The following is a 20,751-nucleotide window of genomic DNA, read 5'->3' on the forward strand; positions in this document are numbered from 1 at the left end:
AGACTACTTGCTAAATAGAATAGAAGGAGCTTAAAAGTCTATAGGAAAAAAAACATTCAGTTTGAAATGCTAGGACAGAAGTTTGGTTTAATCAGAGATTTCAGACCATGGCTGTAGGTGTACTGAACTCTCATTAATTCCATCTCTGTGTACAGAGATTAGTACATATCAAGAGGATAATATATTTGGGTATTTACTATGTATCAGGTAGTAATGCATGCGCAATCAGACTAATTTTCCATGGCCCCACTATGCAGATGAGAAAACTGAGGTGCAGGGGGACTCATTAACTTGTAAAATGTTACACAGTCAGCAAAGAGTGGAGCCAGGATTTAAATGCGAATCTGTCTGACTCAAACCTCTTTCTACTATACCCAGTTATAGTAAATTATAATATCTTGGCAGTCAGTTGTATAACTTTATTACTGCTTTAAAATTCTCTAATTTAAGCCATTTATACAACCCAAGTCAAAAAAAAGGGAGTGGAGGTGGGGTGGGGTTTGTAAACTGGTACCAAAGTATCCACAACTTAAAACTATTCCTTGTAGGCATGACAGTTTTAGCTATCCTCCCTCACTTTGACTGTAATTGATTCCTATCTTTAATGTCTTTTTACAACCCTTGTGAACATACCTACATATTAAGAAAAAATGGTACAGGGCGCCTGGGTGGCTCAGTCGGTTAAGCGACTGCCTTCAGCTCAGGTCATGATCCTGGAGTCCCAGGATCGAGTCCCGCATCGGGCTCCCTGCTCAGCAGGGAGTCTGCTTCTCCCACTGACCCTCCCCCCTCTCATGTGCTCTCTCTCTCTCATTCTCTCTCTCAAATAAATAAATAAAATCTTTAAAAAAAAAGAAAAAAGAAAAAATGGTACATATAACAATATACAAAAGAGGAAGAATAAAGAATTTTTCATTTATCATTCAAATTGTTAATATTCATTCATGAACTATGTGATTTGGATGTACAGACAAGTGAGGAGTGCCACTGTGGGAATGATCATTCCTATCCCAATACTCCTAGTAGCACTTAGTACGTCCCACACCACACAACCTTCCTCCCGTACAGCTACTCATTAGTCTTAGAAGTTTCACGGAGGCTATTTTACTTATCAGTAGGTTATTCTTCTCCCGCAGACCAAACCCAGAACTCTATGTTAGGTGGATAAGCAATGTATATTTGATTAAGATTAGAGGCAAATGATTTACCCTCTTCAGATATATCTGATAAAGGAAAAAAATAATGTATATTCTTACCAACAAGAAGGATCGTGGAATTGGCGAGCAACTTTCTCTTGCACATAAATTTTTATCACTGTTTTTAGGCGACTTTTTTGGACCTCCAACTCTGTATTTACTGCTTAAGGATTCAGGTGATGAAGTTTTTGGAGAAGGTGATAGGGATTTTGTTACACGGTCATAATCCTGAGTAAAATCCCTTTCTCTTATTTTCTCTATACCTGTAATGCCTCGCAAAACACAAAAAACAGATGGCAGGTATCATCACTGGTGTCTGTTTCAGAAATAGTACGATTAAATTCTAAGAATATAATGATTAATCAAATCCTCAAATCTTATCTATATTTAAAAAGGTAAATGTTTAATAAATCAAGACCAAATATGTAAAACTCTGAAAAATATAGTTCAATTTAAAACGTAATCATAAGAACTATGGTATGAGCTGCTCTGTGATGATCAACCTAAGTATTATCTTGAGTATTTTGACATCATAGCCAATACAGTCAAATAGTAAAGTCACAGAATTTTCTGGTTGGAGATGGCTTGGGAAATCATCTTATCTAAATCCTTCATATATAGCTGAGGAAATTCATAGCCAAAATAAGTCTTTGTATAAATGAATTCTCAAGACAGTTTTCAGGTCGGATAAGGGCATGTACATCTGTCTTCTAGTATGTGGTTATCTGACCTGTCAGTGGTCCTGAGCGCTATGAAAATATTCTAGAAAAGAACAATATAGCTACTTTGGAGGAAGTATATGTTAACTTATTTAAATCCCGAATTTTAACTGAAAAGATGGATACTTGGAAATGCTTTAAAATATCCTTAAAAGGAAGTGAAGTAGATAAAAAGTACAAACTTACAGTTTCTATGCTGGAAAAGTGTGTGATATGTGTATGTTTGTGTGTGTGTGTGTGTGTGTGTGTGTATACCAGAGCTCCAAAGAATATAAATTTTTGTCAGTTATTTTTAAATAAAAGTAAACCTCAAATCATGAAGATAATCTGCTATGGGTCCACAGAATGACCATGATATTCCTTGGAGACTTTTGTCAATGAAATGTAAAAAAAAAAAAAAAAAGTAGAAATCCCCATCATTCATGTTATTAAATTTCATGTTATTAAATATATTTGGGGATTAAAAACCTAAAAGTTTATTCAGCTTTCACATTATAATTTGTAAATATACGTTAAATATTTTATAATATAAAATATAAAGCATTTGATCTTTAACTTCCTATCATGAAAGACGAATGTCACAGGGACACTGTCCTGATGTCTATTTCACAAAGACCAAGTTACCAGCATTAACTAGTTCAAAAAATGAAGTTTTGACTACCTATAATTTTGAAGGGCATATTTAAGATTAATCATCAACTGTATTTTCACACAGAGTCATATTAGAAATTTATTGAATAATTAAAAGAAAAAATGATACTGACATCTCATTACTTCTATAGATGACGGGCTCCCGGATAAGGATATAGGAGATAAGCCAAGGCTATTATCCCTTATAGCATCTTTTAGGAGAGCTGAATTTTTCCATCCTTTTGATATATCCTTTTGTGTTTCAGCAGAGAAGGTGTTCTTTTGTTTCTTTGGAAGCTTCATGGTTTTGCTTCTGGAATGGATATTCTCCTCCTAAATGTATTGATAACTTTCAAATCATACTTGAATGCAAATAATTTATACTTAGACACATAAAACAAATTGTGCTGAAATACTAAATATCTTCTATTACTACTTACAGGCATAACAGGGGCCTCAATATGAGTAGTGAAGGGCTTTCTAATATATTAGAAGACGTATGACAAATTCACAGGAAAATATAATACATGGATTATAATAGCTTAAGAAATACAAACAAAATGCTGTAAGGAGAAAATTATATTCAATTTAGGTAAACCAGAAAGAGTTCTTGGATTTCATGGTACCTGACATGCTTGGGAGTTGTAAAGGCAGATGGTGAAGGAAGACCTCCTAAGGCCAGGGGACCCTGATAGAGCACAGGGGGTGGAGAGTCACGGGTCTCACTGGGTATATGTGTTGCCAAAGCGAGCACGTCACAGGTCCCATTTGGGAGTCACAGGTTACTCCATCTGTTTCAGGTCTGGGTATATACCAGGGAACTGGGGAAATGAGCTTGCAGAGGTATTCTGATGCACTGAATATTTCACTATGTGGAGATTTTCAGGGTTTTTCTTTGAAGAGGGATAAGAGGAGAGGGGGCTTGGGAAGAATTAGCCAGCTATATGTATAGTAAATGAAAGTAAGAAGTGATAGAAAATGTGGAGATAAGCTATAAAGTCCTTAAAATCATCTAAGCAAAGGGCAGCAAGGTTATAAACAGGGGAGGTGGAAGTTCAATGCTGGGAAATCAGAACAGTGTACCTTTATCTCTCTGAGCCTCAATTCCTCATTTGTAAAATGAGATGTCGATAAAGTACTAGTCACCTATGGTACTTAAGAGAGTTTAAGAAGTTAAAGTACTTAGCATAGCACCTGGCACACTGTAAGCACTGGGTTGTTGTTTTGTTTTTTACTTTGTTAAAAAAGCTTTAAAGCACAGATGGCTACTGATACATCTGTAACATTACAAGACAGAAACCAGGGATGGACACAGGTGGGCAGTGAATGGGAAGAACCTCAGGTCCATTCAAGAGAAAGATTCACAGCTTCCCAACAGTCTGTACTTTTCTGAAGTAAAATTTTGGAAAAATCAAGCATTTTTCTAATTCAAAGATATTATCTTCAAGTTATCATTTTCCTAGAGTCAAACATCTGTTTTGGAACATTAATGCCAACTTATCACAAAATTGCCTAAAGATCAATTTTCAGTCTATAAAATTTCTCATATAGAAGGTTAATCTTAAAATGTGACAAATTTGACATTTCTGCAAAAATATATTCTATATTTAGTATTTTCACAGGCTTTTCAGAAATTTTTAATCTGAATTATATCTATTTACCTTTACTAGCAATTTCTCTTTAAACGAATGTGAAAATTCTTGTTCACTCTCTGATTCTGAATTTGAAAGATCTTTATAATTTTTTTTGGTTTTTGCCGCTCTTCGTGGAAGTCTGGTTCTCCCATCTGGAACTGTCTCCTCTACCTTTTTGGTGATGTTTTTGTTGGGTGTCTTTAGGAGAAAAATTTCTGAATTATTAGATCAATATTTGAGATATAAGAAATACAAGCTATTTTCTATAAAATTGGCACTGTGACAAGAAATACATAAAATATTTGTAGGAATAAAAAAGATTCTTGATTAACATTTTTAAAAGACGGGATTTTATCTTTCTGCCCAAATATCTTCTTTATACCTTTTTTTTTTTATCCCTGTCATTAAAGCTCTGAGAGGCCTGGTATATATTACCTAACTTACATAAAAAAGAGGAGAGGAAAAAAGAGAAGCAGAGATATGAAAAGTTCCTAAAACCACAGAATAAAATAGACCTAAAACAGGCCAACATGATCCAAAAAGGCAGAAGGTAGGAGGATGCATGCAAAGGTTAGAACAATTATAGAAAAACAAGTAACAATAAGGATAAAATTATGAGATGAAAAATGAATTTTTTTACATGACAGAAGAAAAATAATTTTAAAGTGATGTTTGAACACAAACTTCTTGGCTTTACCACTTTAGATCTTGGTTGACCCCTTTCTAAAGATGATCCTGCAATTCAAGAAAATAAGTTTTTCAAATAGATAAGAACTGGCATTAAAATTTATTAGAATATTTTTGCATAGAAGTTAAAATCATAACAAGAATATATCTTTAAACTCATTCAAAAATTTAAATTACAAGATGATCTGAGGCTAAATTGACATTGATAACTTTATAATGTTTGGTAGGATATGAATTACCAGTTTCCTTTCTCCTCCTTTACTTCCTAAAACTTTTTAAACATGCAAGAGAATACATAAGTTAGAAAGTGAACACCTACATACATCTACCATTCAATTTAAGAGCTGGATTATGAATAATTATGTATCCATTTATGTGTATTCTCTATGATGCTCAATATCCCCTCTGCCAAGAGGGAATATTTTCATTATCCTGAATTATTTCTCATTCACTTGGTCTTAAAGTTTTACTTCACAGATATATATCCCTAAACAATATAGTGAACTTTATAAGACAGTATCATCTCATAGGTAATATTCTATGATTTGCTTTATTTTTCACCCTTGTTTCTAAGATTCATCCATATTGCTGAGAATAGCTTTAGTTTCTATTCCCTTTTTTGTCTTTCAAGCACAATCAACTTTCTAAATATTCTCTGAAGCCTAAGAAATGGGATTATCCAAGCCAAGGAAGCAATGAAGTTCTGGGAGAAAGATCTTCCAATCCTGGCAATAAGCCAGCCCCTACATATTGACTTGTAGTCATTCAGCCATTTAAACAATTCACTCAGAGGTTCAATTTTAGAAGTATTTACTGATGACAGTATTCTACTCTCTGTTACAAATGACTGCAAACTCCCTGAGAGCATGTGAATCTTATGTTTCCCCTTGGCTTAGGACACGCTGCTTCAAAGTCCAGACACGTGACCAGATGTAGTACATCTTTCAGCATCTTCCCACAAGTCTGATCTGTGTTCCAAGTACCCCAATACTGCACTCCCTGCACTAGCACGTGATGCTCTTTCAGACTTGTCTCTTTTACAGATGATAATACTGCTGCTTCTCTTCCTCATATACAGGATAGGCTTCATCTGTTTTCAAGATTCAGCCTCATTTATGAACACATGCCAAACTTCATTTCCATATTTCTATTTTTACTTCTATTTAAGCCATCACTGGTCCCCCCGACACAAGCACAAATGTTATGACTGGTTATTTTTATCCTGACATAAAAAAGCTGATTCCCTTAAAATATTTATCAATTTAAAAGTTCAGAGTTATGTTGTCTTCTTTTAAAAATGAAATATATGAAATCTTCGTGTTTTAGCAAACAATCCATTTTCCTGGATTAGGAAAATGCATTAGGTCTAGCTAAAAACCCATACCGCAAACTCTTATCCAACTACTTCAAGAGAGTCACTAGACAAAGCAGAAGCCATATGCTGGGAAGATAATCTGTGGAAGATTTAGGCAAAAATATTTCTGCAAGAAAATTGTTTTCCTTACAATATATCTTTATATGAATTCTATGTGAATTCCTAAAAAGTATATGCATTGAGTATGACAGGAAATGGGATGTGCAAGACTTGATTTTTGCTTAGAGTGCTGGTTTCATGAATACTTAATAATACATCATTCACAATAATTGCTAAATAACTGAATCACAGCCATGAGTAGACAAACGAGAGTATGCATGAACCGAAAATATGACAATCATATTTTGTGTCTCTAAGACCCCAGTAAAAAAAATAATTTATATATAACCATATTACTAAAAATAATAAAACAAAAAACAAAACCACTGTGGTGGTGTGGTGTATTTGCTCTTCTTTTCTATTCACAAGGCTATGTAGTTATAAATACTAACTACATATACAAATATACTTATCAACCAACAAAACATTCCATATAGTTGAAATGGTAAAATCATTTGCAACATTTCTCTAAAAAGTGATTTCTTACTTGATTTCCCACTTTTAGGTTTCTTCACATTTTTATTTCTGCTATAGTCTACTAGCTGTGGTTTTGATTTTGGTTCCTTTAGCCAGCTAACATCAGTCTTGCTGTCATCACATCTGTATTCTGTGTCAGTATCACTAAAGAGATTTTTCTTTTTAGGATTTGTTACAATCTATAAAAAAAAAAAAATCCTTGTAATAGATGAAGAAATGTGTCTCATCATACTATGCAAGGTAAGTTAAGCCAAAAAAAACACAACAATCCCAAAGAGCAGAAAAACTAACTTCTTAATTTTTTGGCATACTAATTTACCTGGCATTAAGGAAAACATACCTAGAAAGTCTCTCAGAAATCCAGATCAGAGATTGAGATTCATAATTTGTTGTTGTTAAAACCACTTATGACCACAGAGACAAAAGCCGATGTCATCAAAGAAGGTAACCAAAGCTATCATATCTTTTATTACTAGATGATTACAAATAGCTCAGAGACCATGCCAAAGTCATAGCAGGCACGTGGATAATCTCACAGAGGGGGAAAAATCCAAATAATTGTTTTCTAGATCTGTGATCATCTTTGGCATTGGAAAATTATTTTTAAAATAATTAGGATATAACTTACTCTTTTATCTTTTGTTTTGAGAGAAGTTTCAAGTTCATCATGATTCCTTAAACCTATCCTTAAACAAAAATATGCATTAATTTTAATTAACTTTATTATTTGCTCTCTTAAGGTAACATACACCAGACAGACCGGAGTTTTCAGCCTTGTTCTTTTACTAATTTACTATATAATTCTGGCCAAGTTGCTTATGCTCTCTGACCTCAGTTAATTGTAAAAATAACAAAGTCAGATGAAAGGACTAAGTCCTTTCAGTTTTATCATCTAAGAGACACAACTAATATTAAAAGTACATAGAATCTGCATATTAATTTTAGAAGCAAAGGCTGAAATATTAGAAATATAATGGGGGTAATCATGCCAGTAGCATTTTTATTCATTCTTCTCATATATTAAAAATTCTCAGACAAACTGGGAGGAAATATTGAAGAAAAAGAACAATTAAGAAGTTTATTTTAATTTGATACATCTAATTATTATAAAAGCACCTACAATTTTATTGAATTATCCAAACAGGCTTCTGTAGCTGTAGCTTGAAATTCCTGGATCTATATTGTGAATAAACATTAAAATTTTCTTAGTGTTGAAATAAGGCAAACAAAAATTAAAAAAATAAACATATAAAATCTGGTTTCTATTACTTCCTATCATAAGATGCATCTAATAAAATTAATTTTACTAAAATATTTTTATATTTAAGAAGAAAGCTAATACTATAAAATATACTAAAAACATAATAAATAGGAGTAATTATTTTAAAATTTTATATCAAGAAGGAAAGTGATTTTCTTAATGTAGTACTGTGAGTCCCCCCATAGCCCAATTACCCATTTTTCTCTACTTTAGTCCAAAGGATTTGAAAGGAAACCAAATATACCTAAGTTGGTGCCAAATAAATTCTAAAATATTTTAAAGCATATCTATAAGAGAATGGAAACCAAAAAACACACTGTAATAACTATACAGTGAATATAAAATAAATACTAAATACAAAATACTGATTTCTAGCTTACTCCAAGTTTTATAATAGGCTCATCAGCTCCATTCAAATTAAAATTGTAAACATCATTCCTGTAAAAATGAAGAGAAATATTAACTCCATTATATAATAAATTTTCTTCAAATATGAATTAAACTAAGATCTATGGAAAATTACTTACAATGGGCATTCAGAAGTAACATTAACAAAAGTAGTCTTCAGTTGTCTATAACTTTTTTTCTGAACCTTTTCCTAAATACAAAAGAAGTTTATATAACATTCAAACTTGTACATTCGTATACTTGGCAAACAAACAACATATGCAATTATAGTTTCATATATTTTCTACTTGTTTCTACTCATGTTTTACATCTGTAACGATTTCCTTTTTTTTTTTTTAAAAGATTTTATCTATTTATTTGACACAGAGAGAGAGAGAGCAAGAGAGAAAGCACAAGCAGGGGGAGCGGCAGGCAGAGGGGGAAGCAGGCTCCCCACCGAGCAGGGATCCTGATGATGGACTCGATCCCGGGACTCTGGAATCATGACCTGAGCCGAAGGCAGTGGTTTAACCAACTGAGCCACTCAGGCGCCCCTGTAACGATTTCCTTAATGTAAACTGAATAAAAGTATTAAACATCCACACCTATAAAAATTTTGAAGACTTTAAGTACTAACAGCATAACTGAAAGTACCGTAAATCAAATATAAAATGTAAATATAAAATATAAAATTAAATATAAAATGTAAATATAAAATATAAATTAAATATAAAATATAAAATCTAAGAGCATAATTGAAAGCACTGTAAATTACATCTTTATTTGCACTGACACTCCTGTACATAGGTAAATGCTATCCTACAAGCTGAACCTTAGTGATTTTAGAATCACAAAGCAAGCACGTTTCTTTTCTTCCCAGACTCATTTGCTTTAAAGTCGTAAATAGAAAAACTTTGGGAGAGACTAAGGTTTATGTAAAACCACTATTAATATCACTAAATGATTGATTACTGAACAGAAATACTCTGAAGTCTAATAAGTTGGAAATATTAAAACTATTCATTTTAGTTGTTATTCATATTAAATTTTACTATGTATTTTGGCTGTTTTATATATAATTATTTGTATTATTTCAAAGTTTATCCCTTAATATATTATTCCTCTGATCACTTATCTCTGTTATCTTTTCCAATAGGATTTTTGCCAGCATTTACATACACCCGTTCAATTCATCTCTTGTGTGTTAGCATGTGTTAGGTATTACAGAAGACACCAAAAATAAGCCAAAATATTAAAAAGGATACCAAAGGGAGCGAAAGTGTTATACAGGATACAAAGATGATTCTAAGCAGAAACATGCTAATTAGAAGACACAGGAAAGATAAAAAGAACGGCAACAGTGAGTAAAATATCAAAAAATGGTACAAAGAAATCGGGTGTGTAGATTCAGAATTCTTGCCCATTTGGATTTTGAGTCAGGACACCTTGGAAGTTTTTAAAAAGAAGGCAGACTCTGAAGCAAGACTTGCAAGGAGGAATCAAGTTTTGATTACCAGAAAAGAATGTGAGAGCATGCTGACTCAGTTCAAATTTTTTTCTGAAGAGGGGAAGAAAAAGAGAATAAACACTTGGAAGACACTTCAGGGAATCTCAAGTTCTTCTGCTTCAGCGAAAGGAGACGTGCATAGGGAGCTAATACTAGGAAATAAAGATGGACTTTTTTTTTTTTTTTTAAGATTTTATTTATTTATTTGACAGGGAGAGACACAGCGAGAGAGGAAACACAAGCAGGGGGAACGGGAGAGAGAGAAGCAGGCTTCCTGCGGAGCAGGGAGCCTGATGCGGGGCTCGATCCCAGGACACTGGGATCATGACCTGAGCCGAAGGCAGACGCTTAACGACTAGGTTATCAAATTTGTGGGCAAATTTTGGTGCCCCAAAGATGGACTATTCAAAGGGACTAGGAAGCCAGCCTGAGTCTCCACTTAGTAAGCAACAGGGACCAAAGAAGGAATTGGAACAAGAGAATGGCCTGACGGGGGCTTTAAAAAGAAAAAAAGCTTGTACTGAATAGAATGACAGCTTGGCAAGAGAAATACTAGAGGCAAAAAGAATTACATAAAGGCTATTGCAATAATCTAGGGACGAGAAATTAGAACTCAAACTAGGAAAAAGGAGTTGCATAGGCAGCAGAGGGGAGATTTAAGAGGAACATACAGAAGGTGAACCTCAAAACTTGAAATTAAAATGGATAGAAATTGTGAAGAAGAAATCAAAGATAATTGGTATTTTAAGCCTGAATAGTAATTTTTTTAAAAACAAAAAACAGAGACTTAAGGATCTTATTGTCAGAAGAGATGGGATTAACTAGGGAAAAAAATGAAGATAAAGATTTATTGAATCACGTACCAGAAAATGAAAAGATCACACTCACATATGGAAAACAAACATTTCTTTTTGAAAAGCCGAACAGAAAGAGGACTATTTTGAGTAGTTGCCACTAAATTGTCGGTTGTTTATCCATTTATCAACATGCTGAAAACACTAATTCCACCCTATACTGTGATTCTATTTTATGTTTACAGTCAAATATCATATAGAGTTTGACTATACATTTGGTGTAGTTAAATAAATGAAACCTACCTTACTGAGCTGTAGATCAGATTTGTTTGAAAAACCACTATAAGAAAGGTTTTGTCAAAATTAAAAAAGCAATTCAGTATCAGAATATTCTTCATAAAAGCCTTTTTATATAAGGTAAGACATTTGGGTCACTAAGTTTACATTCAATATGCTATAAATATATATATAAATATTTTTGCAACTTCACTTGTAGCAAATAGCAACACTAACTGTTAATAAGCTGAATCATTCATGCAGTAGGAGGTGCCAAGCAATTGGAAATGAATGGTTCTGCTGGGAGAAATTGTTTTGTGTCTTATCTTAAGGCCAGAATTAATTTAAATATGAATTAACCACCAATCAACCTGTAAAGAAACATTTTGCAATAAGAAAAGAACCTTCAGAAAGACTGCCAACGAAAAAATACATATTTACTATATAAAAGTAACTCATTTCAGCTCATTTAAATTTCATGTTTCATTAAGCAATATATTTAAATATATTTAGTTTTACTCATCACTAGGCTCAATAAATAAAATCCTAAAATGTCTATATCCTAAAGATTTATTTACGAAATGGTATGCTGTATCAATATGGTATTTTTGATACTTTATAAAATGTAATAATCACCTACTACAATGACTAATTTCAAAGTCAGTTCCCTTCCTGTATAATTTAAACAGCTACTATTTTTAGAAGTAAATAACTAGGTGTTTTCTACTGGAAAGTTGTATTACTTGAACATGTTCAAAACTAACCTTCTTAAAATGGTGTAAAATAATTTAGTTGTGTGTCAGAAAAAAAATTATGTCTAAAATTTAAGAACATACCTGTCAATCAAAGACTCCTTGAATTTTCTTGTAGACTTTATGTCATCCTTTGGTTTATACCTCTTATTAATTTGGTTTATCAAGGATTCTGCTGCATCAGTAAATCCTTTCTCTTTTGACTTTCCTCTCTGAAACAATTTATAAGTTACTTTAAAGCTCTACCAGTAATCCTTCAAAGGAAAATAAAGGAACATTTAATAAAAATCTGGTTCTATATATAACTACAAAGAGAAATAAAGGAGATAAGAAATTATTTAGGAAGTCTGGGCTTTGTTAGGCATTAAACAACATAGGATAAGATTTAACAGTTTACAGAATGGTGCAGAGTGCTCTGTAGAGAACAAAATAAAAATTTCTATCCATGGGAAAAAAAATCGTATTAAAAACTAAAGGAAACTAAAATCAATACATCTCTAGCCAGGTTAGCTAAGGGAAAAAAAGAGAGAGAGAGAGAGAGAAAAGATAGAAATTACTACTGTCAGAAATAAACTAGAGGCTGTCACTCTTATAGACATTAAAAGGTTAATAAAGGAATATTATGAACAACTCTTTGCCCACAAATTTGATAACCTAAATCAAATGGGCCAATTCCTTGAAAGGTAAAATCTACCAGAACTCATACAAGGAGAAATAGATTATCTGAATAAGACTATACCTATTAAAGAAATTGAATAATTAATACTTTTTTTTTTTTAAGATTTTATTTGTCAGAGAGAGAGAGAGAGAGAGCACACAAGCAGGGGGAGCGTCAGGCAGAGGGAGAAGCAGGCTCCCCGCTGAGCAAGGAGCCTGACACGGGACTCAATCCCAGGGTTCTGGGATCATGACCTGAGCCAAAGGCAGCTGCTTAACTGACTTAGCCACCCAGGCGTCCCTAATTAATACCTTCTAAAACAGCAAGCACCAGGCCCCAGATGGGTTTACGGGTGAGTTCTATCAAATACTTAAGGAAGAATTATACCAATTTTCCACAATCACCCAGAAGATAGAATCAGAGGGAATACTTCCTAACTCATTAAATGAAGCTAGTATCATCTTTACACCAAAATCAAAGATAATACAAGATAGGAAATAGACCTTACAGACCACTATCTCTCATGAACATAGATTAAAAAAACCAACAAAATATTAGCAAATTGTATTCAACAATGTTTAAAAAGAATTATATACCACAACTAAATGGTATTTATTCAAGGTATGAAAGTCTGATTCAACATTTGAAAATCAATTAACATAATGTATCATACCAACAGGCTAAAGAAAAATCATATAATGCATTTGACAAAACCCAATACCCTTTCATGATAACAATTCTCAGAAAACTAGGAATAGAAGGGAATGTCTTCAGCTTGATAAAGAACATCTTCCAAAAAAACAAAATTACAGCTAACATTATACTTAATGGAGAAAAACTACATGTTTTCCCACCAAGGTCGAAACAAGGGAAAGATGCCGGCTCTCACCACTTCTATTCAACATCAAACTGGGAAGTCCTATGAATGCAGTAAGACAAGAGAAGGAAATAAATGGCATACAGAATGGAAAAAAATGAAACTGTCTTTGTTCGCAGATGACATCATTGTTTATGTAGAAAAAAAATCTCAAAAAATTAACAAAAATACTCCTGGAACTAAAATAAGCAAATGTGATAGCACTGCTGAAGGATATAAGGTTAATATACAAAAGTTGATTGCTTTCTCATAAGCTAGTAATGAACAACCAGAGTTTGAAGTTATATTCCATTTACATTAGTACTCCCCAAAATGGAATACTTAGGTATAAATCTAACAAAACATGTACAAGATCTATACATGACTAATGAAGAAAATCAAAGACTAAATAAACGGAAGGAAATTCCACATTCATTGATAGGAAGCTTAATATTGTCAAGATGTCAGTTCTTCCCAACTTGAACTACAGAATCAATGTACTCCTAATCAAAATCTCAGCAAGTTATTTTGTAGATATCAACAGAATGGTTGTACAGTGTATACGGAGAAGCAAGACAGCGAGAATAGCCAATATAGTATTGAAGAACAAAGTTGGAAGGTTGACACTACCATACTTTGACTTACTATAAAGATACAATAATCAATATAGAGTGGTATTGGTGAAATAGACAAATAGAGTAATAAAACAAAACAGAGAGCAAACAGAAAGCCCAGAAATACCCTCATTTATATAGTAAACTGATCTTTGACAAAGAAGCAAAAGCAAAGCAATGGAGAAAGGACAGTCTTTTCAACAAATGATGATGGAATAACTGGACATCCACATGCTAAAAAACAAAAAACAAAAACACAAAACAAAAAACAAATCTAGACACAGAAATTACACCCTTCACAAAAATTAACTCAAAAGGGATCATAAACCTAAAAGTAAAATGCAAACTATAAACCTCCTCGAAGATAACAGAGGAGAAAATCCTAGGTTGACTTTGGGTTTGGCAATGCCTTTTTATGTATAACACCAAAAGCACAATCTATGAAAGACAAAATTGAGAAGTAGAACTTCATTAAAATTAAAAACTTATGTTCTGTGAAAGCCACTGTTTCAAAAATAAAAAGGTGAGCCATAGACAGAAACTTTTTGTAAAACACATATCTGACAAAGGACTTGTACAGACATACTGCAGAGATCCTGTGGTTTTGGTTCTAGAACACAGTGATAAAGCAAATAATGCATTAAAGTGAGTCAAATGAACTCAGTTTCCCAGTACATATAAAAGTTATGCTTACTCTATACTGTAGTCTGTTAAATGTGCAATAGCATTATGTCTTAAAAAAAGTACATACCTTAATTAAAAAATACTTTAATGCTAAAAAATGCTAATAATTTGAGTTTTAGCAAATTGTAATCTTTTTTCTGGTAGAGGGTCTTGCCTCAACGTTGATGCCTGCTGACTGATCAGGGTAGTGGTTGTTGAAGGCTGGGGTGGCTGTGGCGATTTCTTACAGTAAGACAACAATGAAATTTGCCACCATTGACTGACTTTTCCTTTCATGAGTGATTTCTGTGTAGCATGCAATGCTGTTTGATAGCATTTTACCCACAGCAGAACTTCTTTCAAAATTGAAGTCAAGCCTCTCAAACCCTGCCTATGTTTATCAACTAACTTTATGTAATATTCTAAATTCTTTGTTGTCAATCTTCACAGCATCTCCACCATGAGTAGATTCCATCTCAAGAAACCATGTTCTTTGCTCATCCATAAGAAGCAATTCCTCATCCATTAAAGTTTTATCACAAGATCACAGCAATTCAGTCCCATCTTCAGGCTCCACTTCTAATTCTAGTTCTCCCGTTGTTTCCACCACATCTGCAGCTACTTCCTCCACTGAAGTCTTGAACCCATCAAAGTCATCCATGAGGGTTGGAATCAACTCTTCCAAACTCCTGCTAATGTTGATATTTTGACCTCTTTCCATGAATCACTAAGGTTTTTTTTGGGCGGGGGAGAAGGGAGAGAGAATCCTAAGTAAGGCTCCACGCCTAGCGTGAAGCCCGACACGGGGTTCAACCTCATGACCCTCAGATCATGACCTGAGCCAAAATCAGAGTCGGATGCTTAACCAAATGAGTCAGCTGGGTGCCCCATTCACAAATGTTCTTAATGGTATCTAGAATGGTGAATCCTTTCCAGAGGCTTTCAATTTAGTTTGCCCAGCTCTATCAGAGGAATCACTATCTATGGCAGCTAGAGCTTTATGATCCGTATTTCTTAAATAGCAAGACTTGAAAGTAAAAATTACCCTTTGATCCATGGGCTGCAGAATGGATGTTATGTTAGGAGGTATGAAAACATTAATTTCCCTGCATATCTCCATCAAAGCTCTTGAATGACCAGGTGCACTGTCAGTCAGAAGTAATATTTTAAAAATGAATTTTTTAGGATTTTCAGAATGGTTAATGAGCACCGGCTCTAACTTACAGTCACCAGCTGCATCAGCTCCTAACAAGAGAGTCAGACTGTCCTTTGAAGCTCTGATGCCAGGCACTGACTTATCTCCAGTGATAAAAGTCCTAGATGGATCTTCTTCCAATATATGGCTATCTTGCCTACACTGAAATTCTCTTTAGTGTAGCCACCTTCATTAATTATCTTAGCTAGATCATCTGGATAACTTGCTGCTTCACCTTGCATTTTTATGTTATGGAGATGGCCTCTTTCCCTAAACTACATGACCCAGTCTCTGCTAGCTTCAGACTTTTCTTCTGCAGCTTCTTTAACCTCTCTCAGCCTTCATAAAATTGAAGAGAGTTAGGGCCTTGCTCTTAAGTGGGCTTCGGCTTAAGAGAATTTTGTGGTTGGTTTGAGCTTCTATCCAGGCCACTCAAACTTCCTCCAGAACTAATAAAGCTGTTTCACAAGAGGCCGAGGTTTTTGCTTATATTAGCTTTCTGCATGCCTTCCTCATTAACTTAATCATTTTTAACTTTTGACTTAAACTGAGAGACGTGTGACTCTTCCTTTCACTTGAACACTTAGAGGCCCCTGTAAGGTTGTTAACTGGCCTAATCTCAATATTGTTATGTCTCAGGGAACCGAGAGGCCTAAAGAGAGGAAGAGAGATGAGGGAACTGCCAGGTGGCGGAGCAGTCAGAAAACATACATTTATTAAGTTTGCCATCCTATCGGTGCAGTCACGGTGCCTCAAAAAATGCCAATAATAACATCAAAGAACACTGATTACAGATCACCATAACTAATATAAAAATAATGAAAAACTTTGAAATATTATGAAAATCACCAAAATGTGACAGAGACATAAAGTTAGCAAATGTTGTTGGAAAAATGGCACCAATGCATTTGCCCAATACAGGGCTGCCACAAACCTTCAATTCATAAAAACACGCAGTATCTATGAAGTGCAATAAAACATGGCATGCCTATATCTAAATTATACGAAGAACTGTTAATATTCGACAATAACAAAGAACCCAGTTAAAAAATGAGCAAAAGATCTGAATAGACAACTCACTAAAGAGGACATTCAGATGGTAAATAAAAATATAAAAGGATGCTCAAATTCATATGTCATTAGGGAACTGCAAATTAAAATGAGATGCCACCAAGCACACATAACAATAGCTAAGATCCAAGACGCTGACAACACCCAATATTGGCAAGGATATAGATCAACAGGAATTCTCTCATCTGTTGCTCAGAACGCAAAAATGGTACAGCCCTTTTTTCCACTTTTGGAAGACAGGAAGTTTCTTACAAAACTAAACACATTCTAACCATATGATCCAGCAATCATGCTCCTTGGTATTTTCCCAAGTGAGCTGGAAGATTATGTCCACATAAACCCTGCACAATGAACGTTTACAGAAACTTTATTCATAACTGTCAAACCATAGAAACCAGCTAAGATGTCCTTCCATAGGTGAACATCTAAGCAAATCTTGGTACATACATATCATGGAATATTATTCAGCACTAAGAATAAACGAGCTCTTAAGCCATGAAAACACATGGAGTAAGCATCATTGCTATTGCTAAGTGAAAGAAGCCAATCTGAAAAGACTACATACTATATGGTTCCAACTCTATGACATTCTGGAAAAGGCAAAACTACGGAGACAGTAAAAAGATCAGTGATTGCCAGGAGTGTGAGGAGGTAGGGAGCAGAGGGGAATTTTAGGGCAGTAAAACTATTATGTATGATAATGTAATAGTAAATACCTGTCGCTGTATACCTATCAAAACATACAGAATATACAACACAAAGGGTGAATTCTAACCTATGGACTTTAGTTAGTAATAATGTATTGATATTGGTTCATAATTTGTAACCCATGTACCCACTGATGTAAGATGCTAATAATGGGGAAACTAGGGTGTGGGTGAAGGGGATATAGGAACTCTCAGTGTACTTGTACACCTGAAACTGCTCTAAAAAATACTATTGTTTTAAGGGTGCCTGCCTGGCTCAGTCAGTGGATTGTGCAACTCTTGATCTCGGGATCATCAGTTCGAGCCCCACGTTTGGTGTTGGGATTACTTAAAAAAAAAAAAAGGTAAAAAATACTATTACTTTAAAAATGGAAGGACTACAAACAATTATCATCTGCATAATTTTCAGTAATTTGGCTAAGAGAAAACTCCCCACAATACTCTTAAAGATATGAGTTCTCCTGATTCTAGTCATTAGTTTTACCTTTTTCTGGGAATCAGGCATTTTTTTTTTTTAATTATGGTAAAATACAATAGAAACAAAAAATTTACTTTTTTTTTTTTTTTTTTTTTTTTGCAAGCAAGTCAAAGTGGGGGTAGGGAGGGTTGGGCAGAGGGAGAGGGAAAGAGAGAGAAAATCTCAAGCAGGCTCCACGCCCATCACAGAGCCCAGTGCAGGGCTTGATCTCATGACCCTAAGATCATGACCTGAGTGGAAATTAAGAGTCAGATGCTTAACAGACTGAGCCATCCAGGTGCCCTATTTTAATCATTTTTAAGTTTATGTTTTTATATGTAGATCATAAGTTACTATTTACTGTCTCTTCTTGAGATTACTTTACTTGGCTTGATAAAAATGTAGCAAAAATAGGGGCGCCTGGGTGGCTCAGATGGTTAAGCGTCTGCCTTCAGCTAAGGGCATGATCTCAGGGTCCTGGGATCAAGCCCCAATATCAGGCTCCTGGCTCAGCAAGGAGTTTGCTTCTCCCTCTCCCTCTGCCTCTCTCCTCTGCTCATATTCCCTCTCTTTCTCTCTCCCTCTCTCTCTGTCACATGAATAAAAAAAAAATTTTTTTTAAATGTAGCGAAAATGAACCTCCCCTAAAATAGTGAGTGTATGATTTAAGAACTTCCAGCATAATTGGAGCCAACTTGGGAAATCTGTATCGCCGCCGAGCTGCAGAGGTTCTGTTTCTCTGGTTAATCTAGTGAACAGGAACAGAAGCAGGATCGGATGACTACCTTAGAGGAGAGTCATCATGCATGTGAGTGGCAGGAAGTCCCGTATAGTAACACAGGGAGCAACACTATGAAAGACTGAAGAGAACTTCTGGAAACAGGAAGTTGGGTTTTAAAAAATCAGAGCATAGTTTAGAAGAGATGATCAGTTTCCATGGTCCCAGGAAAAAAAACACTGACTAGCTCAGGGAATAATTCTAAATTCCAAAGGAAACAGTTTAAAATAAAAATTGAAGAACATTCAGCATTCAGACAAAAAGAACTTACTTCCCCTGCATCTGAAGAACTAAATCACAGCTAAGACTAGAAAGAAAAGTAGCATACTAAGAAACAAGAAAAAGTGACTCAAAAGGATTTGGTTAAAGAAGAATGTAGCCAAATCAGGCACAGAAAGTGAATTGCAGATTAAAGACAAAATAAAAAGGATGGTCAAGACAAATGAAATAATGTCTAAGTATAAACAACAATTACAAATTATCTATTGAAGTTTTTCATTTGCATATAGAGATGCTCCAATACATGGACATTTTACATCAACTCTATGTCCAGGTATTAATACCACTCTGGAAGATATATGAAAATAGAAGGCTATAAGACCTGCATATTCTAAGCAAGAGTGAAAAACAGATTCTATTATTGGCAGTGGAATGTATTCTAATTAAAAAGTTTTCTTAATCTGCATCTTGATAGCAATGGCAAAAAAATATTTATGGTAACTACTAAAAAAAGTAAACTTTTGGTCTAAAGTATGGTGCAGACTAGCTAAAACTGTCCTAGAGATGTCCTACAGATGATTACTCTGAAGGAAAAGGGAAAGACTCCAACAGGGATGAGCAAGAGGACAGCAGAAGACAGTCTCCTGCACTTCGCCTACATCTTTTCCTTTTCTTTGAAAAAACCTATCAAACTCTAATGCAATAATCCAAGAAATGGTTTCAGATGCTACTATGTGCAGAACTGAGCTAGGCCATGCAGGAAAACAAATGATGAATGAACACAGTCTTTACACTCTAATAGGCTATAACAAGGAGAAAAACAGACACAAATAACCATTTATTAAAAGAAAGGTAAGCACTGTTAAGAGAGGTACAGACAGTTCTATATACATGCTCAAAGCATCTGCCGGACAGAGCGGAAGAAAACCATCAGGAGGACACAAGGAGCTGCAGGGTGCATTCACACCACACCTATTTACACACCTGCCCGCACTGGTTTGGGGGTGGGGGGACAGGGACTAGGATGAGGTGAGAGAGTTCAGGAGGCACTCACTCTCAGACTGGAGACTTGAATTAAAGAACAAGGTCTCACAAATGTTAAATCTGCAGCAATCCATCAAGCTTCTTTCACTGTCTTATGCCATTAGGTAGGCATATTATAGGTATGCAGAAACCAAACACACTGAAAGCTCACCATTTTTTTTTGTTTCAAATCCCAGGAATTAAGTTCAGATGTTAATCTTTTCCCTGCTTTTCTATGACTTTTCACATTTTTTCTAGGAGAAGGGCTTTTATCACAAATAGCAGTATTCACATCTTTTGACAGTATGTATTTCTTCCTATAGATCAGAGATTCTTCAACTGTCTTATTTAGGAGAACGGACTTAAAAGTAGTTGCAGATTCAATATGCCAATCACTTTGCTTGGTATTTTCAGTATTTTTCTGCTCCGAATGTTTAGCACGATTTAGTCGTTGCTGAGTGTCTCTTTTGCACACTCCTACTTTTGCTTTCTCTATTTTGTTATGCTGCATTGTTTTTTTCTTATAGTGCATCTTTTCTGTTTCTTCAGAATTATCCTCAGATATTGAAGAGGATGATTTTTGTTTCCTAAGTTTTTTGTTCACAGTAACATCTAATGGAGAAATAAAAACCAATCCTTATTAAATTAATAAGCTGGTAATACATAAATTTGTTAAAATCAAAGATATTAGACATTGCAAGAAATGAGTATTTCCC

The 20,751-nt window shown here is 34.5% G+C and overlaps 1 protein-coding gene across 1 annotated transcript in view; it reads right to left on the reverse strand.

Annotated features, from left to right (window-relative positions):
• Window positions 1–20,751, reverse strand: part of SYCP2 (synaptonemal complex protein 2) — a 77,064-nt gene that overhangs the window by 7,677 nt on the left and 48,636 nt on the right. The window contains 12 exon segments of the mRNA XM_064573560.1: window positions 1,257–1,459; window positions 2,680–2,878; window positions 4,207–4,377; window positions 4,877–4,914; window positions 6,828–6,996; window positions 7,446–7,503; window positions 7,938–7,993; window positions 8,459–8,516; window positions 8,606–8,676; window positions 11,070–11,106; window positions 11,879–12,006; window positions 20,208–20,647. Coding sequence (XP_064429630.1) covers window positions 1,257–1,459; window positions 2,680–2,878; window positions 4,207–4,377; window positions 4,877–4,914; window positions 6,828–6,996; window positions 7,446–7,503; window positions 7,938–7,993; window positions 8,459–8,516; window positions 8,606–8,676; window positions 11,070–11,106; window positions 11,879–12,006; window positions 20,208–20,647 — 1,628 coding nt within the window.

Source organism: Mirounga angustirostris, unplaced genomic scaffold (assembly GCF_029215605.1).
Source record: "Mirounga angustirostris isolate CCGP_5_RB_7025 unplaced genomic scaffold, mMirAng1.0.hap1 SCAF_10, whole genome shotgun sequence".
Lineage (NCBI taxonomy): Eukaryota > Metazoa > Chordata > Mammalia > Carnivora > Phocidae > Mirounga > Mirounga angustirostris.